Source organism: Macadamia integrifolia, chromosome 3 (assembly GCF_013358625.1).
Source record: "Macadamia integrifolia cultivar HAES 741 chromosome 3, SCU_Mint_v3, whole genome shotgun sequence".
Classification (NCBI taxonomy): Eukaryota; Viridiplantae; Streptophyta; class Magnoliopsida; order Proteales; family Proteaceae; genus Macadamia; species Macadamia integrifolia.
The window spans coordinates 17,793,417-17,809,622 of NC_056559.1; the positions used below are offsets into that span (position 1 = coordinate 17,793,417).

The following is a 16,206-nucleotide window of genomic DNA, read 5'->3' on the forward strand; positions in this document are numbered from 1 at the left end:
CCCCCCCCCCCCTTTTTTCCCTTGTATATTCTTCTCGCGTGGTAATGAATTTATTTATTCATCCAAAAAAAAAAGATTCCATTGTCTCCTTCATGAGACGTAAGCAGGGGATCCAAACAGTGGCAGTCGAGAATAGGGATTGTGGAGGCGGAAACCAAGAAAACATCAATCTAAGAAGAAAGGATAGCAACAACCGCCAATTGCCATACCAACAAAGGGCAGCAATCAACACCATTAACGAAAACAGAAAATTGTTGAACTCCAGCAGGAATATGAACATTCAAAGAACAGTCAACACCAGAAAATAACAATTTATCGAGACAGCAGAAGTAACAAGGGGGTATGAGTTTTATCACTCCCTAGATGATCGCAGTTGCAGCAAATCGACTTCGTCTTCAACCAACAGAACATGATGGGGTGAACCAGAGCAAAACAACTGACTTACCAGTGATTGATCGATTCAGCAACCACCATCAGTTTCTTTGCTCAGCAGTAGTAGGAGCTGATAGCAGATAAGAAACCCTTTGTCTTGCAGAGACCTTCCCTCTTCTCAAGACTTACAGAATTTTTCTTCTTCTTCTTCATGGCTCTGATACCATGTAACAGTACCAAACCTTTGATAGCTACAAAAGAAGAGATGAATGGAGAGAAAGAAGTGGAAGAGAAAGCTAGATGATAGTGCGATATATCTTCTACTGCACCAGCCAGTTTATTTATAAAGAAACTCAACAGATTACATAATAGAACCTGGCTATTCCTAAGGACTAGTCACAATAGGATACTAAAACCTAATTACTATAGGAAACAATAAGAAAGAAACAAAGAGATCTAAACTACATAGACAATAAGTTGAGAATTAGAGATTGGAGAATGATTCGACTTGTCAGTAATGACAGAGGTCCTTATTTATAAGGAGATTACAATAAACTAAATAAGGAAAGTAGGGTAACGCTGACTAAGCGTACCTATCTACAAGACTTACTACGGTAAATAAGACTTAACCAAGGTAAAAAAAAAAATAAAACTAACTACGGTCATCTTAACACACTCCCTCAAGTTGGTGCAAATATATCGTACATGCCCAACTTGGAGACGAGGATGAAATGCCTTACAATGAACAACCTTGGTAAACACATTGGCTAATTGATTTGCAGTACTGACAAAGGGTATGCAGACTGTCCCTTGGTCAAGCTTCTCTTTGATGAAGTGTCTATCAATCTCAATAGGCTTGGTCTTATCATGTTGGACGGGATTGTGGGCGATGCTGATGGCTGCCTTGTTATCACAATATAGACTTGTAGGACCTTCAACATTAACTCGAAGATCATGCAGTAGGCTCTTAAGCCAGACCGGCTCACAAATCCCTTGAGCTATTGCGCGATAATCAGCTTCAGCACTAGACCGAGATACCACGGATTGTTTCTTGCTACGCCAAGTAAGAAGGTTCCCTCCAAGGAAAGGCTTCGATCATCAATAGATTCAACCCAGTCAGCATCAGTAAAGGCTTCGATCTTCAAGTGTCCCTGATTAGAATACAGAATTCCCTTTCCAAGAGCCGATTTCAAGTATCAAAGGATTTGATACACAGCTTCAAGGTGAGGTGTCCTAAGGTCATGAAGAAATCATCTAATGATACCAACAACATAGGCAATATCGGGCCTAGTGTGAGACAGGTAGATCAAGCGGCCAATAAGTCTATGGTACTATTCTTTATCAACAAAGTCCCCCACTCCCCTGCTTATCTAATGATTAACCTCCATAAGGGCATCTGCAGGCTTAAACCCAAGCATACCTGTCTCACTAAGGAGATCCAGAACATATTTCCTTTTGGGAATAAATTACCTCTGCTAGATCTAAACACTTCAATCCCAAAGAAATACCGAAAAGGTCCTAGGTCCTTAGTCTTGAACTCTGCTGCTAGTAAGGCCGTCAGATTGGAGGTCTCGTCATCATTGTTACTAGTAATCACAATGTCCTCAACATAGACGACCAGAGCAGTAACCTGGTTACCTAACGCCTTTGTGAACAGGGTGTGATCTATTTGACTCTGTTTGTATCCAAAGTTGATCATAGCTTTCATAAACCGGCCAAACCATGCCCTAGGAGATTGCTTGAGGCCATTAAATGACTTATTCAACTTGCAGACACATCCAACACTGGAAGGAGTGCAAGGAGTGGCAAAACCAGGAGGAACATCCATATAGATTTCTTTTTCTAGATCGCCATTCAGGAACTCATTTTTAACATCCAACTGTTGAAGATTCCATCCCAGATTTGTAGCAACAGACAGCAATGCCCTGATAGAGTTCATCTTTGCAACTGGGGCAAAGTTTTCCTGGTAATCAGTCCCATAGGTTTGGGTGAAGCCCTTAGCCACTAACCGTGCCTTGTACAGCTCAACTGTCCCATCGGCCTTTTGCTTGACTTTGAAAAACCACTTGCACCCAACTAACTTCTTTCCTTGAGGAGGAAGAACCAATTCCCAGGTACCATTTTTATCTAATGGCAGCATTTCCTCAACCATTGCAGCCTTCCACTTTAGATCATTTATGGCTTCCTTTCAACCCTGTGGAGTAGACACAAAAGACAACGAAGAAACAAAGGCCCTATAAGAAGGAGATAATGATGCATATGAAACAAAATAGGAGATGAGATGCTTGGTGCAGGAACGAACTCCTTTTCTAATAGCGATGGGGAGATCTCCACTGTAGGAGCAATAGGTACAATATCAAGTGTGGGAGGCTCAGAGGAAGCAACAGGTACAATATCAAGTATGGGAGAAGTATTACCTTATACTGGTAGATGTGATGGAGGTGCTGTAGAAGGCTATGGTTGGTTACTAGTGGTATCTTGCTCTTTGGGTCTCTGAGTGTAAGTGATCACATCTCCTATAGGTTGATTTATAGGCTAATTTGGTGGTTCCCCCTAAACAGATGGGATACCCTGAAGAGGAGTTATATCAATAACAAAAGGATGCTCTTCCTCAATACTCTCCCCCTGAAGAGGTGACATGAAATACACCTCAGACTCATAAAAAGTGACATCCATGCCTCAAGGATTAAAGTATCAGTATCGATCGTCGTATCGATGGGCTAAATTTAAGATACTTATCAAAGGGTATCGTATCGTATCGTATCGGAGATACGCGTAAGTCATGCTAAAGATCAAAGATTAAAATATCGGTATCGGTCGTCGTATCGATCGGCTAAATTTAAGATACGTATCGGAGGGTATCGATCGGTATTGGAGTTACTTTAGACCATGATCCGTAGTGACTTACAAACGGAGAGTAGGTGGGTGATAATATTTATACCCCTTTTGAGAAGCCGAGTAATCTAAGAAGACACTTTAGAGCCCATGGATTAAGCTTGGACCTTGACGGAGAGGAATTATGAGCAAAGCAAACACAACCAAAGACCCGAGGGGAAGACTTGAAACAATGGTAGGATCAGGGAGAAAGGAAACACTAAAAGGCACCCGGTTAATAAGGTGGGCAGTAGTAAGAACGGCATCGCCCTAGAGGTGCTTAAGGACACAAGTAGAAAAATATTAGAGCCCGGGCAACATCAAGGAGATGGCGGTTTTTTCGCTTAGGGATCCCATTTTGTTCAAGTGTCTGAACGTAAGATGTCTGGGAAAGAATAACCTGAGAATCAAGATATTGCTGAAACACACCATCTATATACTCAATGCCATTGTCACTATGAAGAACTCGTAGAGTGGCGTCAAATTGAGTACGAGGTATGGCATGGAAAGATTTGAAACAAGAGAAGGCATCAAACTTATTATGCAAAAGATACACTCATGTGAAACGAGTAAAGTTATCAATAAAAGTAATAAACCAGCGAAAACCATTCCCATCAATCGTCCTAGAAGGACCCCATATATCGAAATAAATAATAGAAAAAGAATATCACGGTTATTTTCAGTAGGAAAGTAAGACATCCATCTTACCTTAATTAGATCGGTCCTCCTGTCCATGTATCTCTACTGGTCCAGTACTTATGTCCTTCCTGCCTCAGTGATTAAATCCTTTGAAAGTCTTATGTGTGCTTGGGATTAGGAGAATCAAAGATGCCAACTCCGCTGGAATTCTCAAGCTAATCTGGAAAATAGTCTCTAAGCATAAAAACATTTGGGTTGATTGGATCCTTTCTGGTCCGCTCAAACACATCTCCCTTTGGACTGCCCCTTTCACTTCAAATGCCTCTTAGATCTGGAGAAAGACCCTTGATCATAGTCCCATTGCCCTCTCAGCCATCTCCTATTCCATTGGAAATGGGCAATCAATCTCCCTCTGGAAGGAAAAAGGATCCCTATTCTTCGGCAATCTTATCCCATTTTGTCTCTCCTAGGGTCATCTACTCTTCTGGCCTTCCTTCCAATGCTTTTGTCTCCATTCTCTCCCCTGTTGGCTGGTTTCCCCCACCCCTTCCCCCCTTTCTTCTGGACCTCTGGACCTCTGGACCTCTGGACCTCCTCTTCCTCCTGGCTGTAGAAGAAGAGAGGACAAGTGTATCTGGCTCCCCTCCTCCAATGGCACCTTCTCCTCTGCCTTCGGTTGGTTTTTCATCCGAACCCCTTCTCCGATAGTTCCCTGGCATAAGGTGGTCTGGTTCAAAGGACACATTCCCCTCTATAGCTTTACTCTTTGGCTTTTCCTGACCAATTGTCTCCCTACCCAATCCTTTCTCATTCACCGCCACATCCTAGCCAACCCTTCTTGCTGTCTCTGTCCCTAAGGTATTGAGGATATTTCCCATCTTTTCTTCTCCTGCCCCTTCTCCTCCCTCATTTAGAAAATTATTCTTTCCAAATGCTGGCCTGCTAGGAGATCCATCCTCCCTTTTCACAGAGAATGGATATGGATTGACATGACCTTCTCTGGCTCTTCCATTTGTGACACCATAGATAAATTGGCTTTTTGTGCTACCATTAATCATCTTTGGAGGGAGAGAAATATCGTAGATGGACCCCCAAATCTCGATCTCCTGATAAGATTTGGAAAGCTATCTATTTTAATGTCTCCTCTAAAGCCTAATCCCTTCAACCTCGTCCTATTATCATATATTGCTAGAATACCCACATTATTGCCTCTTGGAACCTTCAGGTTGATCTCATCCAACCCACTTCATGGCATTTGGCTCCCCCCACCCACTTTTTGTATCTTGTTTAGTAGATAGTATTTTGTCCTTGTTTCATGTTGGCCCCCTGGGTTGGCTTCTCCTTGTTGACTTAAGCCTTCCCTCCCCCCTCTTCCCTTGTATATTCTTTTCCTCTTGGTAATGAATTATTTATTCATCCAAAAAAGAAAAAGAGGTTTGTGTATGTTCAGCAAATTCACATACATCACATTGAAGTTGTTCCAAACCACAATTTTTAACTAAAGTAGGAAACATGCGATGTAAAATATGAAAAGAAGGATGTCCCAGACGATGGTGCCACTGGTGGAGTTGAGAGAGAGCTCTGTCTGAACAGAGAATATGTGCTGCCATAGGAGGAGGCACAGCCAGTGGAGAATCCAACTAGTAGAGTCCATCACGAACCTGACCATACCCAATCGTTGCACCCGTCACCAAATCCTAAAAAAGGCAATGAGTAAAAAAAAATGAGTAGAACAATTCAACTCCTTAGTTAAATGATAGATGGAAGGCAGATTAGCACATAATTTGGGAACATGCAAAACAGATGGAAGAGAAATAGTAGAGGTGTAAGAAACGGATCATTTGCCAAAGATAGGGAACAAGGAACCATCAGCCACCCTTACCTTATCGCGACCGAAACAAGGAATATAAGTATGGAAGACCTCAGAGCTACTTATCATGTGACCAGAAGCACCCGAATCATGTAACCATAAGGGAGAATGAGAGGAAGAAACAAGGGAACTACCTGTTTGAGCAAGGTTGGACACAGGAGAAGGAGCAGGAGAAGTGCCTAGCTGTGTTAGTAGTTGCTTGAGGGCAGCCATTTGATCCCAAGGTATCGGGTTTCAACCCTTGGGGAGAAATTTCGCTTTAAACTTGGGAAATTTCGAGGAAACTAGGGAATTTTTTCCCGTTTGGTGGAAACATTGGTTTCAACCCCCAAACAATGTTTTTTTTTTTGCCTATTTTTTGTGTACATCTATTTTAGACATTTCTAACACATTCACATCATTAATTTCATATAAAAAAAAAAAAAAAAAAAAACACACACACACACACAAAGTCATACTTGTGTGGTGAACCAAAGGTTCAGTAATCATTACGATGAGTTGTTCATTGAAATTCTGAAACTATACTACATAATTACATAGTCTACACTACATATAGTCTACAATCTACAACAATACATAATATATAATCCAAATGATCCAAAATAAATAAAAATATTACATCATGAGTTATTTCTCAACGCTCAACACTCAAGTGACAACAATCAATACTCAAAAGTCAATTCCACGTAGAGTGTCTTGGCGGTTCCATCCCACGAGCTGCGTACCACTGCGGATGTCGTAGCCGCTCCTCTGAATGCACCACTTATGCATCCCATGACATGTTTTGGGCCCAATTGTCTTGGTAGTTTGTCACTGCCCATTTATAAGATGCATCATCAATATCAGTTAGTTATCCCAACAACAATAATTCTCCATCATGAGTCTGTTCTCCCCCATAATTTTCTTGACTTGAATGCACCTCCAAACTTTATATCTTGGATTTTTTCCTTGTTGTAGACAAGGAACAATTCACCCCCACTTGTGAGCTTTTTATTGTTACCCTTTTACAAAGCCCGTCGACGAGTTTTTCTTAACACCGGGGGAAGTTAATGCAGATACACACCCATGGACTTATCATACCCATCTAGGTTTCCAGATAGAGATGAACCGGATCCATATTGGTTTTAGCTCTAGTAAGATTTTAGGAAATTACATTAATTAGGAAGATTGTCTTTGATTTTATTTTATTCACTTTATGTTACCAAGTTAGGTTCAAGTAGGATATAGAGAAGTATTAGAGTGTCGGTTTGCTTAGTTATGGTAGTTTCCTATTTCACTTGGTTTCCTTTTCTCTGTGCTTTTTTTTGTTTTTCTCCCTATAAATTGGTTGTAACCGATGGAGAACTTAGAATTGAAAAGATGAATTAAGTTGAGTGTTTGTGAAGCCTGCGAGCGTGTGTACGATTCTTCTTCCTGCACTCCCCCTAATGAGATTTGTCCCTCTCCCTTGCATTTCTAAGTTTTCTAAGGGATTTCTTCCCTTCACCTACTGGCCCTCCATAGCGGCAGCCACAAGGTTGCTTCCTTCGCTTTGGGTGTTTTTGTCGCTTAGGGTTTTCTAACGCTGATTCTAGCCAACTTGCTTTTGCAAAGTTTGAGTTAATGAAATTGAGGTTTGAGAGGGTGAGGAGACATCTTCTCTACCTTCTCATGTGTTTTAGGGCATTGCTTTTTAGATAACTTAAAGTGGCTAGCTAATGGAGTTTTAACTGGTTTATCCTTTTCCATGTTGAAATGCTCCAACACCTTTTCAACATACCTGTTCTATGGTTCTATGCCAAGGCTATTTTTCATAGCACAAAGATCCTTCAACTTAAATTTAACACTAAACAAAGACTTAAGAGAGATAATATCATATTTGTTCTTGGCAGCAACGAGTATGTCATCGACATAAAGCATCAACAGAATAATAAAATTATACACTTTATAATAGACACAGCAATCATACTCAATTCTTAAGTAACTAATCCGTACCATGTAGGAATCAAAGTGCTTGTACTACTACTTATAAGATTACTTAAGACCATAAAGAGACCTCTTAAACCTTCAGGCTGCTCCAAATATTGTTCCTCCTAGTCACCATAAAGAAACGCCATCTTCACATCAAACTACTGTAGCTCAAAATTGAATATGGCTATCAAAGCATGTGGTACCCAAATAGAAGTGTGATTCACCGCCAGAGAGAATATTTCATTGTAATAGACCCCTCCTATGCATAGCCTTGGCCAAAGTCTGGCCTTATACCTTTCACGCTTCTTATTCGATATTGCCCTCTTTCTCATAATATACAGATTTACACCTAATGATTTTTCTTCCCTTAGGTTTTTCAATAACCTCCCAAGTCTCTTTCTTCTATAAAGACTCAATTTCCTCTATCATAGGTATCATCTATTTATCACTCTACACATCACTTATAACATCTTGGTAGGAAGATGAGTTATGTGTACCTATAGTGAGGGCATAGGCAACCATGTCCTCAAACTTGTATATCATAAGGTGCTTTGTGAGTACATTTCCTTTTACCCTTTGCCACAACATAGGACATCTACTGTTTCCTACTTTTCTGGCAAGCCTTTGGATTACTCATTCTTTTTTTTTTTCTGATTCACCTAACTCTACCTGCATATTAGATTATTTTTTATTTCCATTAATTGCTTGTGAACTACAGTTTGACTTCACCATGTGAGACTCATTAAACACAACATCCCTAATGGCCACAATCTTCTGTGAACTTGGATCCCACAACTTGAATCCTTTTATACCTTTCTCAAAGCCAAAAAGACTGTTTAGATTTCGAGTCTAACTTAGAATGCTACTTTGCACATAAACACAGGTTGGATAACTAAATATGTTCAAAAAGAATAATCTAATGGTTTTTTTGACCGTATCTCTTTAGGAATTTTGAAATCAATTGCCTTCGATGGAGTCCTATTTATGAGACATGGCATGTTCATTGCTTTTGCCCAAAAAATCTTGTCTACACTTGCATTCAGCTTCATATTCTGAGCTCTTTTTAAAAGTGTCTTCTTCATCCTTTCAGCTACATCATTTTACTATAGTGTATCTGACATTGTGAAGTGACGAAAAATTCCTTCATCTTTACACAATTCTAGAAACGACAAATATCTGTACTCTCCCCCCCCCCCATTTGTTTATTCTCAAACATTTAATTTTCCATTCATATCTCCTTTCTGCATCAGCCTTCCACTCTTTAAATTTAGTGAATACCTCACTTTTATGCTTCATAAAGTAGACCGACACTTTCCTTGAGTAATCATCAATGAAGGCTACAAAGTATTTTAGGTCACTTTAAGATTTGATTGTTGAAGGACCCCATACATCGTTATGTACATAATCAAGCACTTCCTCATTCTCATGTTGCATTTCTGAAACTAACCTTGCACTGTTTTCTGAATATACAATCCTTGCAGAAGTTCAATATGCAAGTTTTCACCCCTTCAAAAGCTTCCTTTTGTGAAGCTCCATTATGCCTTGTCCTCCCATATGCCCCAGCCGCATATGTCTTATATGAGTATCATCTTTATTAGACTCCGCATCTATAGTTACAGATGCTTCACTTGTCATTGTACTCCCTATTAGTCTATATAGGTTTCTAGTTTACTACCTCTTCATGACAAACATAACTCCTTTAATAACTTTGAGAACTTCATCTACTGTTGTGTTCTTACAGCCATTTGAGTCAAGTATCCCCAAAGATACTGATTTTTTTTTCCTTTAGTTTTGGAACATGTCTCACATATGCTAAAGTTCTTGCACGTTGCATCATTCCCTATTAGAATTGACTCACCATTGTATAATTGGTATGTATCAAATCAATCCCTATGTGAGCACATGCGATGTGAATAACAAGAATTAGAGAGTTTTTTCTTACTTGATGATACAAAGAATACATCTCTATTCCATCCCCTTCCAAGATATTAGCCACACTAGCTTCCTCAAATGCCTTATCTTCACCTTTCTTCTTCAAGTCCACCTTCCTCTTTAAACAATCTTTCTTCAAATGGCCTTCCTTCTTACAATAATAACAAGTGAGCTTTGTCCTTGCCCCTTTTGATTTCAATCGACCCCTCCTAGATCCCTTCTGATTTGATCTCCCATTTTCCTACTCCTTAGCATTTTCAAAGTGACCTCCTCCTTGAGATTTAGTATTGTTGGCCCTCTTCCTTGTTTAATTAGACATAAAGGCATCAATAACTTCATCCCTCTCAAGAGTCTCCTTCATGTACAAGAGAGTCATCACCAGGTGATTATACGATGTTGGAAGTGATGCTAGAAACAATAGGGCTCTGTCTTCATCCCCAATTGAAACCTCCAAGCTTGCCAGTTAGCTTATGATCTGTTTGAACATGTCGAGATATTCTAACAGATCTATTCCTTCTTCCATCTCTATATAATACAATTGCTTCTTTACAAATAACTTGTTTGTCAAGGACTTCATTATGTAACTACTTTATAGTTTCGCCTCTACCTTTGGTGCAGATTTGAGATCCACCATATACTGTAGGTTGTCATTGGAAGGATCCAATCGAATATCTTATCGCCTTTTCCTCCATCTCTTCCCAATCTTTATCACTGATTTTTTTTTGGTTTCTTTGATTTCCCTAATATAGTCTTCGCCAAACCATGTTGTATCAAATGATCCTTTATCCTTAACCTCCATTGGGTGAAGTTGTTCTTCCATTGAATTGCTCGATATCATACTTGATGCTCATTCCCTTCCCTACCATTGTGATAGAAAACCCTAGGAAATGGAAAACCATGGAAGCTCTGATACCAGTTTGTATAAACGGAACCCTAAAATGAAACAGAAAACGAATTGAATTTGCAAATGACAATCACACAATCACACAGAGATTTACGTGATTTGGCAAGATTGCATGCTTCAACAGTGAGATGAATAGGATTACAGCCACTTGTCCTTACACCTCTCTTAAACTACTAATAGAGAAAGAATTCTCACTACAAATATATAGCGAAACACCGAACCCTATATAAGAAATTTACCAAAATACCCATATAGTCCCTAAAAGAATTTCTTGGGGCCCTTTGCTCCTAAACACCCCACATGGACCTGCCAATAACGATGATAACATGCAAGGTGGGCTGATTCCTTTGGGTCTCGAGGCCTTCAACCTCTAACAGCCCTTTGGAGTCAGCCCGCTTTTGCAAGCAACAAAATACAAGACATCATACCCCCAACAGTAGGTGAATCTGAAAGGTGATGTGATGACTCCGTCAAAATATTTTTGGTTCCAAAAGTCATTCAATTTTCTTGTATCTCAAACTGCTTTACTATTGTACTGAATGGGTGGATAAAAACTTAGTTATATTTTTGGGATGCTATTTCCTTGTCAATTAATTAGTCTCTATGTTATGGACAAGGTTTTTAGTATCCTTCCATATCCTTTGATACTAACCAATACATATCGTGTCTTTTAAGGTACCGATACGATACTTAATTCAAATTTGGCATTGGTAAATGTAAGGAACATCATCCTTTATATATAATCAATTGAATGCACTTGTCTCGTCCTACCTTGTTCTCCTTTTTTATACATGATAAATTTTATACTTCAAGATTGTATTTTGCATAAGTTCAGCATTTCAATACATTTCTTTACTATTTCCATACATATCTTTAATGTATCTTGCATCTCTCCGATACAATGTCTCTTAAAATCACCTTTTCGATACGATACCTGATACTGATACTTTAAACCTTGGTTATGCATTGTAGGTCATAGAACACAAACCATATGATCACAAGGCTGATGTGTTCAGTTTCGGAATCGTGCTATGGGAGCTGCTAACAGGGAAGGTAATATTGCTATATATATATATATATATATAAATGGCCTGGATGGAGTCTCACAATTGTCTTGTGCACTTTCCTTTTCCCAAATGATCATATTAGCATGAACTACACTATTCTATTAACCATCTTTTATTCATTATGACTTATTTTCCAGATCCCATATGAGTTTTTAACTCCATTACAAGCAGCTGTAGGTGTGGTGCAAAAGGTATTAATTTTTCCACACTGTGATTGCACATATGTGCTAGAAGAATGGTTTAAATTTTACTACTTTTCTTTCTTGTGTTTTCATGAAAGCTGAATTCGTTGAGATAAATCAAATTAATTTAAATCATGTCCTTCACCACTTCACTTCTCTTTCAAGTATAAAATGCTTGACCTTTGTCATATCTTTGCTCTACCTGGGTAATATAGCTTACGATGTCAGAGCAAACCGATATAGATACCAAAACTGGAGGGAGCAGAAATGGATACTTACAAAGGAAAACAAGTGCTAAATATTGATACTATTGTCTGAAACCGTAAGATGAGAATCTCAATGCTGGACCTCCAATTCAATCTTAACATTGTTAAAACAAGTCTTTCAGGCTTTACTGGTACCTGGGGTTCAGCCAACCACCATTTTAAGCTTCCATTGGCACCTTTTTTTTTTTTTAATGAAATTCATGTTTGATGCTGAACTAAGTCATTAAGATATACCACCTGAATAATTTCTTATTATGCTGTGCCTTGTCGGCTGGCTAGATGGAATATTGTGACACCCAAATAAATAACCTTTCACTTCCAATGACATGGTTGTCAGGGTCTACGGCCCACAATTCCGAAGAACACTCATCCAAAACTTGTGGAGCTGCTTGAGAGATGCTGGCAGCAAAACCCAAGCTTAAGACCTGACTTTTCTGAAATTATTCAGATTCTACAGCAAATAGCCAAGGAGGTTTGTCGTGCCAAAAGGACTAATATAATGCCTTGTTAGACATTTCCATAATGCTTATGTCAAATCTTCCATTTATGCAAACAGGTTGGAGATGATGAGAGGAAATCTGCTGGATTATTTTCAGTTCTCAAACGGGCTCACCACTGACGTATGGGGATAGGGTTGTTTAATATGTGTTCCTAGCCAACTAGGTGATTTCCCATCTACTTTTGTCATGCATTGTACAGTAATTTTTTTTTTTTTTTAAGAACAGTTGAATAACCTCAATTGTAGGTAGTTATTTTTCGTTTGGTTTTATTGTTCACTTATTTTTTTCACCTTTTCAACTTTGTTTTAGTTGGTTTTGTCCATCACAATTTATATGGCTGGGAGGGCTTTGTAACTTTTTGCAGGATGCATGAAATCACTAGTTTTTGTCACATATTTAAATATCCTTGTGCAAGTTCATTAGATTTCTGAAGTATTGTTATCTGAAGCTGCCACTTTATTGATATGATATTACACGTTGCTTAGAAGCGGTTGCAAGGTCTGTTTTGGCAGCCTAAGGGCTGCATTATAAAAAGAGGAAACCTGAGACTGCCATATCTGCTGAAGTTTCGAAGAATAAAAGCTTACCAAGGTCTAAAGCTGGCTTCTAGTGTCTCCATTTCCCTAGATTTCTGAAGTATTGTTATATTTTTTCTAAATTTTATTTTGTTATCTAAATTTCAGTATCAGAGGGAAAGACCTGAATCAACCCATCGAAATGTTCTTTTTTAAGGTTGAATAGATTTGATCCTTTTTTGCAGAGCTCTGTTCATCCAAGCCAAATTGGTGATATCATCAACTTTGGTTAGGTAATTATTTTGGGGGAAAAAGAAATCTAGAATAAAGTGTGACTTCTACAGCCAGACACAGGTAGGAGCGATATTACCGTCCCACCCCATGAAAAACAGAAATCCTAAAGTAAAAAATCTGACCACTGATACTTTTGTATGTATTTCCATCAACCCTCACGCTGAAGCAAAGGCCAAGCTATCTTTTAAGGAACCCTCTATTTTGGTCTAGGTTTGGTTTGTAGCCTTGAATTGTGATATTTGATGCTGCATCTTTTATATATATGAGCTTGTAAGGGTTTGCTTGCATGGTGGATTTGACTATTGCCATTAGGATTTATGAATCCGTTTGATGGTCATGGGATATTGCAGCGTATCTATATTTGGCCCATTAACACGTAACGTCCCATTGTGTGGAACTCTTCCTACTTGATCTACATATGACATGTGGACCTGACAGTGTTGCCATCATCTTGTCGGTATGCCATTATCTCCAACATCTAGGCAATCGCTTGTCAAAGTAGAGGTATTAAAAGTGGTCACTATATTATAGTTTTTTTTTCATCTTTTTCCCTGGTTTCACCAGCAATCCTTTTACATTGTTGAACAATTTTAAAAGGATTAGTCTTAAGTTTTGCCCATCAGACAATCATGGTAGCGGTGGAAGCGATTCGATATAGCATCTTATTCAGAATTTTTAGAAACGAAGATCTTATGAACACATCACATGAATCGAGTGCATAGTTTACTTGAAATACATAAATGGCGTGTCCCTCCAAAGGAATGCAACACTCAAATGTTATTATCGTTAATTGCACAATGATCCTTGAAATACATAAATGGCGTGTCCCTCCAAAGGAATGCAACACTCAAATGTTATTATCGTTAATTGCGCAATGATCAAATCCCAAACTTGAAGAAGTAGATTCTTCTTTTCCTCCTTTTTTTTCTCTTTAAAGTTCTAAGTCTAACTTTGTATGGTGTAGTGTAATTAGCTTTCAGCCAAAGCCTTGAGAAGGCTTAGGAGATTGAAATTTATCTGTCTAAATCATGCCATGTGTTATTTTATAGGGTAGTCTCTAAATTATTTTTAATTGCATAAAATAACAACATTATGAAGTGCGCAATCTGAAAATACTTAATGATAGATATTTTCATTACATTTTTTCCTCATACAAACAACACCAGCAATGGGTTTGTAACCATGGTATAAAAATCACCACTATGATATAGATCCATTGCATTTAATTATAAGAGAGTAATGACCATATATTGGATACAAAAACATTTGAAACATTTAAAAAATATATAATTTATGTAATAATATAATAAAGTACTATTTGCTAACTCTTCACAAAACAATTGCTAGGCCCTAGGTTCGACTAATCAAACTCAAACAACTATTTTCTAATCAAACTTAGACAACTATCTTTTGGATGTTCTACCTAATGAGAATTGGAAACCCTACCAAGAACCAACTCATTATCATGTGTGGTGTACACTAAGAGGTTAGTGTGTAGTCAGTCTTAGACATTGAAGTTTTGAGGTTGACATTAAAACGAAGTGAATCTAGGTCTATAAAAATTCTCTCCAATTTTCCCTACACGATTCCAGGCACTCCCCTTTTTATTCCCAACACAAATGGCCCAACACAACATTCCCATGGTCATCATTGAGACTCCCAACAATAATAACCCTTTTGGTCACTCCTTTGATGGCATTGACATTACCTCACTCACATTGACTACCACGCTCCTGGCACTCTCCTCAATTTTGGCTTTGGCTGTTAGCACAATATTGAACCCAAAGGGTCATTCGAGCTTCATTGGAAATATTTTAAGTGAAATTGATGGACTCATGGACGGTTGTACGTGGATGCTTCCATTGAAATAAAAGCAATGAGTTTTCCTCCCCTGTTTTGATGTTGTCCATGGAAACACCACGATCTTTTCAGTGTGGACCATTACATTTCTAGGTTTCTAACTAGCTCTAAGGAACTCAATGCATCTTAATTGATGTTGATGAGCTACAACAAGAAGTTTTCTTGGAACTTTGATTATATCTTGGAAATAGGAGATGATTAAATACTTCCTATTGTGATGAACTTAAAAGTGGTTTGAATTTGAACACTTCCAAGCTTCATTAGGACTGAGCTTGACTTTAACGGTTAGTTAAATCAAACAGCTAGATCGTTGCCTATATAAGTGAACGGATCAGGTTCACGTACGAGAATGTTCTCGTACACTCCTGATCCGTGGATATAGAATCTATTAAATGAAGAGGGAAAAAATTGATTCTATATTCATGGACCAGGACCATTCTCGAACATTCTCGTACGTGAACCTGATCCGCTCTCCCTATATAAAGGCTTGAGTTTATGACCAAGAGTAAGAAATTAGATCACCAGATAAAAAAAGTTTCATAGAGTATCATTTTGAAGACAGATCAGCTCTTGTGAGAATCAAAGGGAACTTAAATAGTGCAGCTTTAAACATGTATATAAGCCAATTGTTTGAGAGAGAGAGAGAGAGAGAGAGAGAGTGTGAGTTTGAAGTAGCTCGCCGTTGTACTATTGTATATGTATATACACACATATGGGAGAGTGTTTTATGTGGGGGAGTGTAGCCTCCACCATTAAAGGCCCCCACTCTCTCTCCTCTACCTATATAGGTCATTTCACAAGGGGGAGGAGATACAAATTGTGGTGGAGGCTGCATTCCCCCACATAAAACATTATCCCTATATGTATATATAGTTTAGAACCCTATTGATGCTTCGACATGCGTTGTGATTGGCTTTTGCACTAGCTCAGGAACTTGTTGCGAGGCAAATTAAAGAACCCTCTCCCTTTTTTAGAATGTGA

At 38.6% G+C, this 16,206-nt stretch overlaps 1 protein-coding gene across 9 annotated transcripts in view; it reads left to right on the top strand.

Moving 5' to 3' along the window:
* The window catches only part of LOC122073073 (serine/threonine-protein kinase STY46-like), an 85,095-nt gene extending 71,660 nt beyond the window's left edge, over positions 1-13,435 (top strand). For 2 of the 9 annotated variants that reach the window (XM_042637580.1, XM_042637586.1), the window contains exons 13-16: positions 11,514-11,594; positions 11,746-11,799; positions 12,394-12,528; positions 12,613-12,988. In XM_042637580.1, the coding sequence (XP_042493514.1) occupies positions 11,514-11,594; positions 11,746-11,799; positions 12,394-12,528; positions 12,613-12,675 (333 nt within the window). In that variant the 3' untranslated portion in view covers positions 12,676-12,988. The other 7 variants (XR_006138660.1, XR_006138661.1, XM_042637583.1 and 4 more) reach the window with 7 other exon arrangements.
* Positions 13,436-16,206: the final 2,771 nt, after the last annotated feature.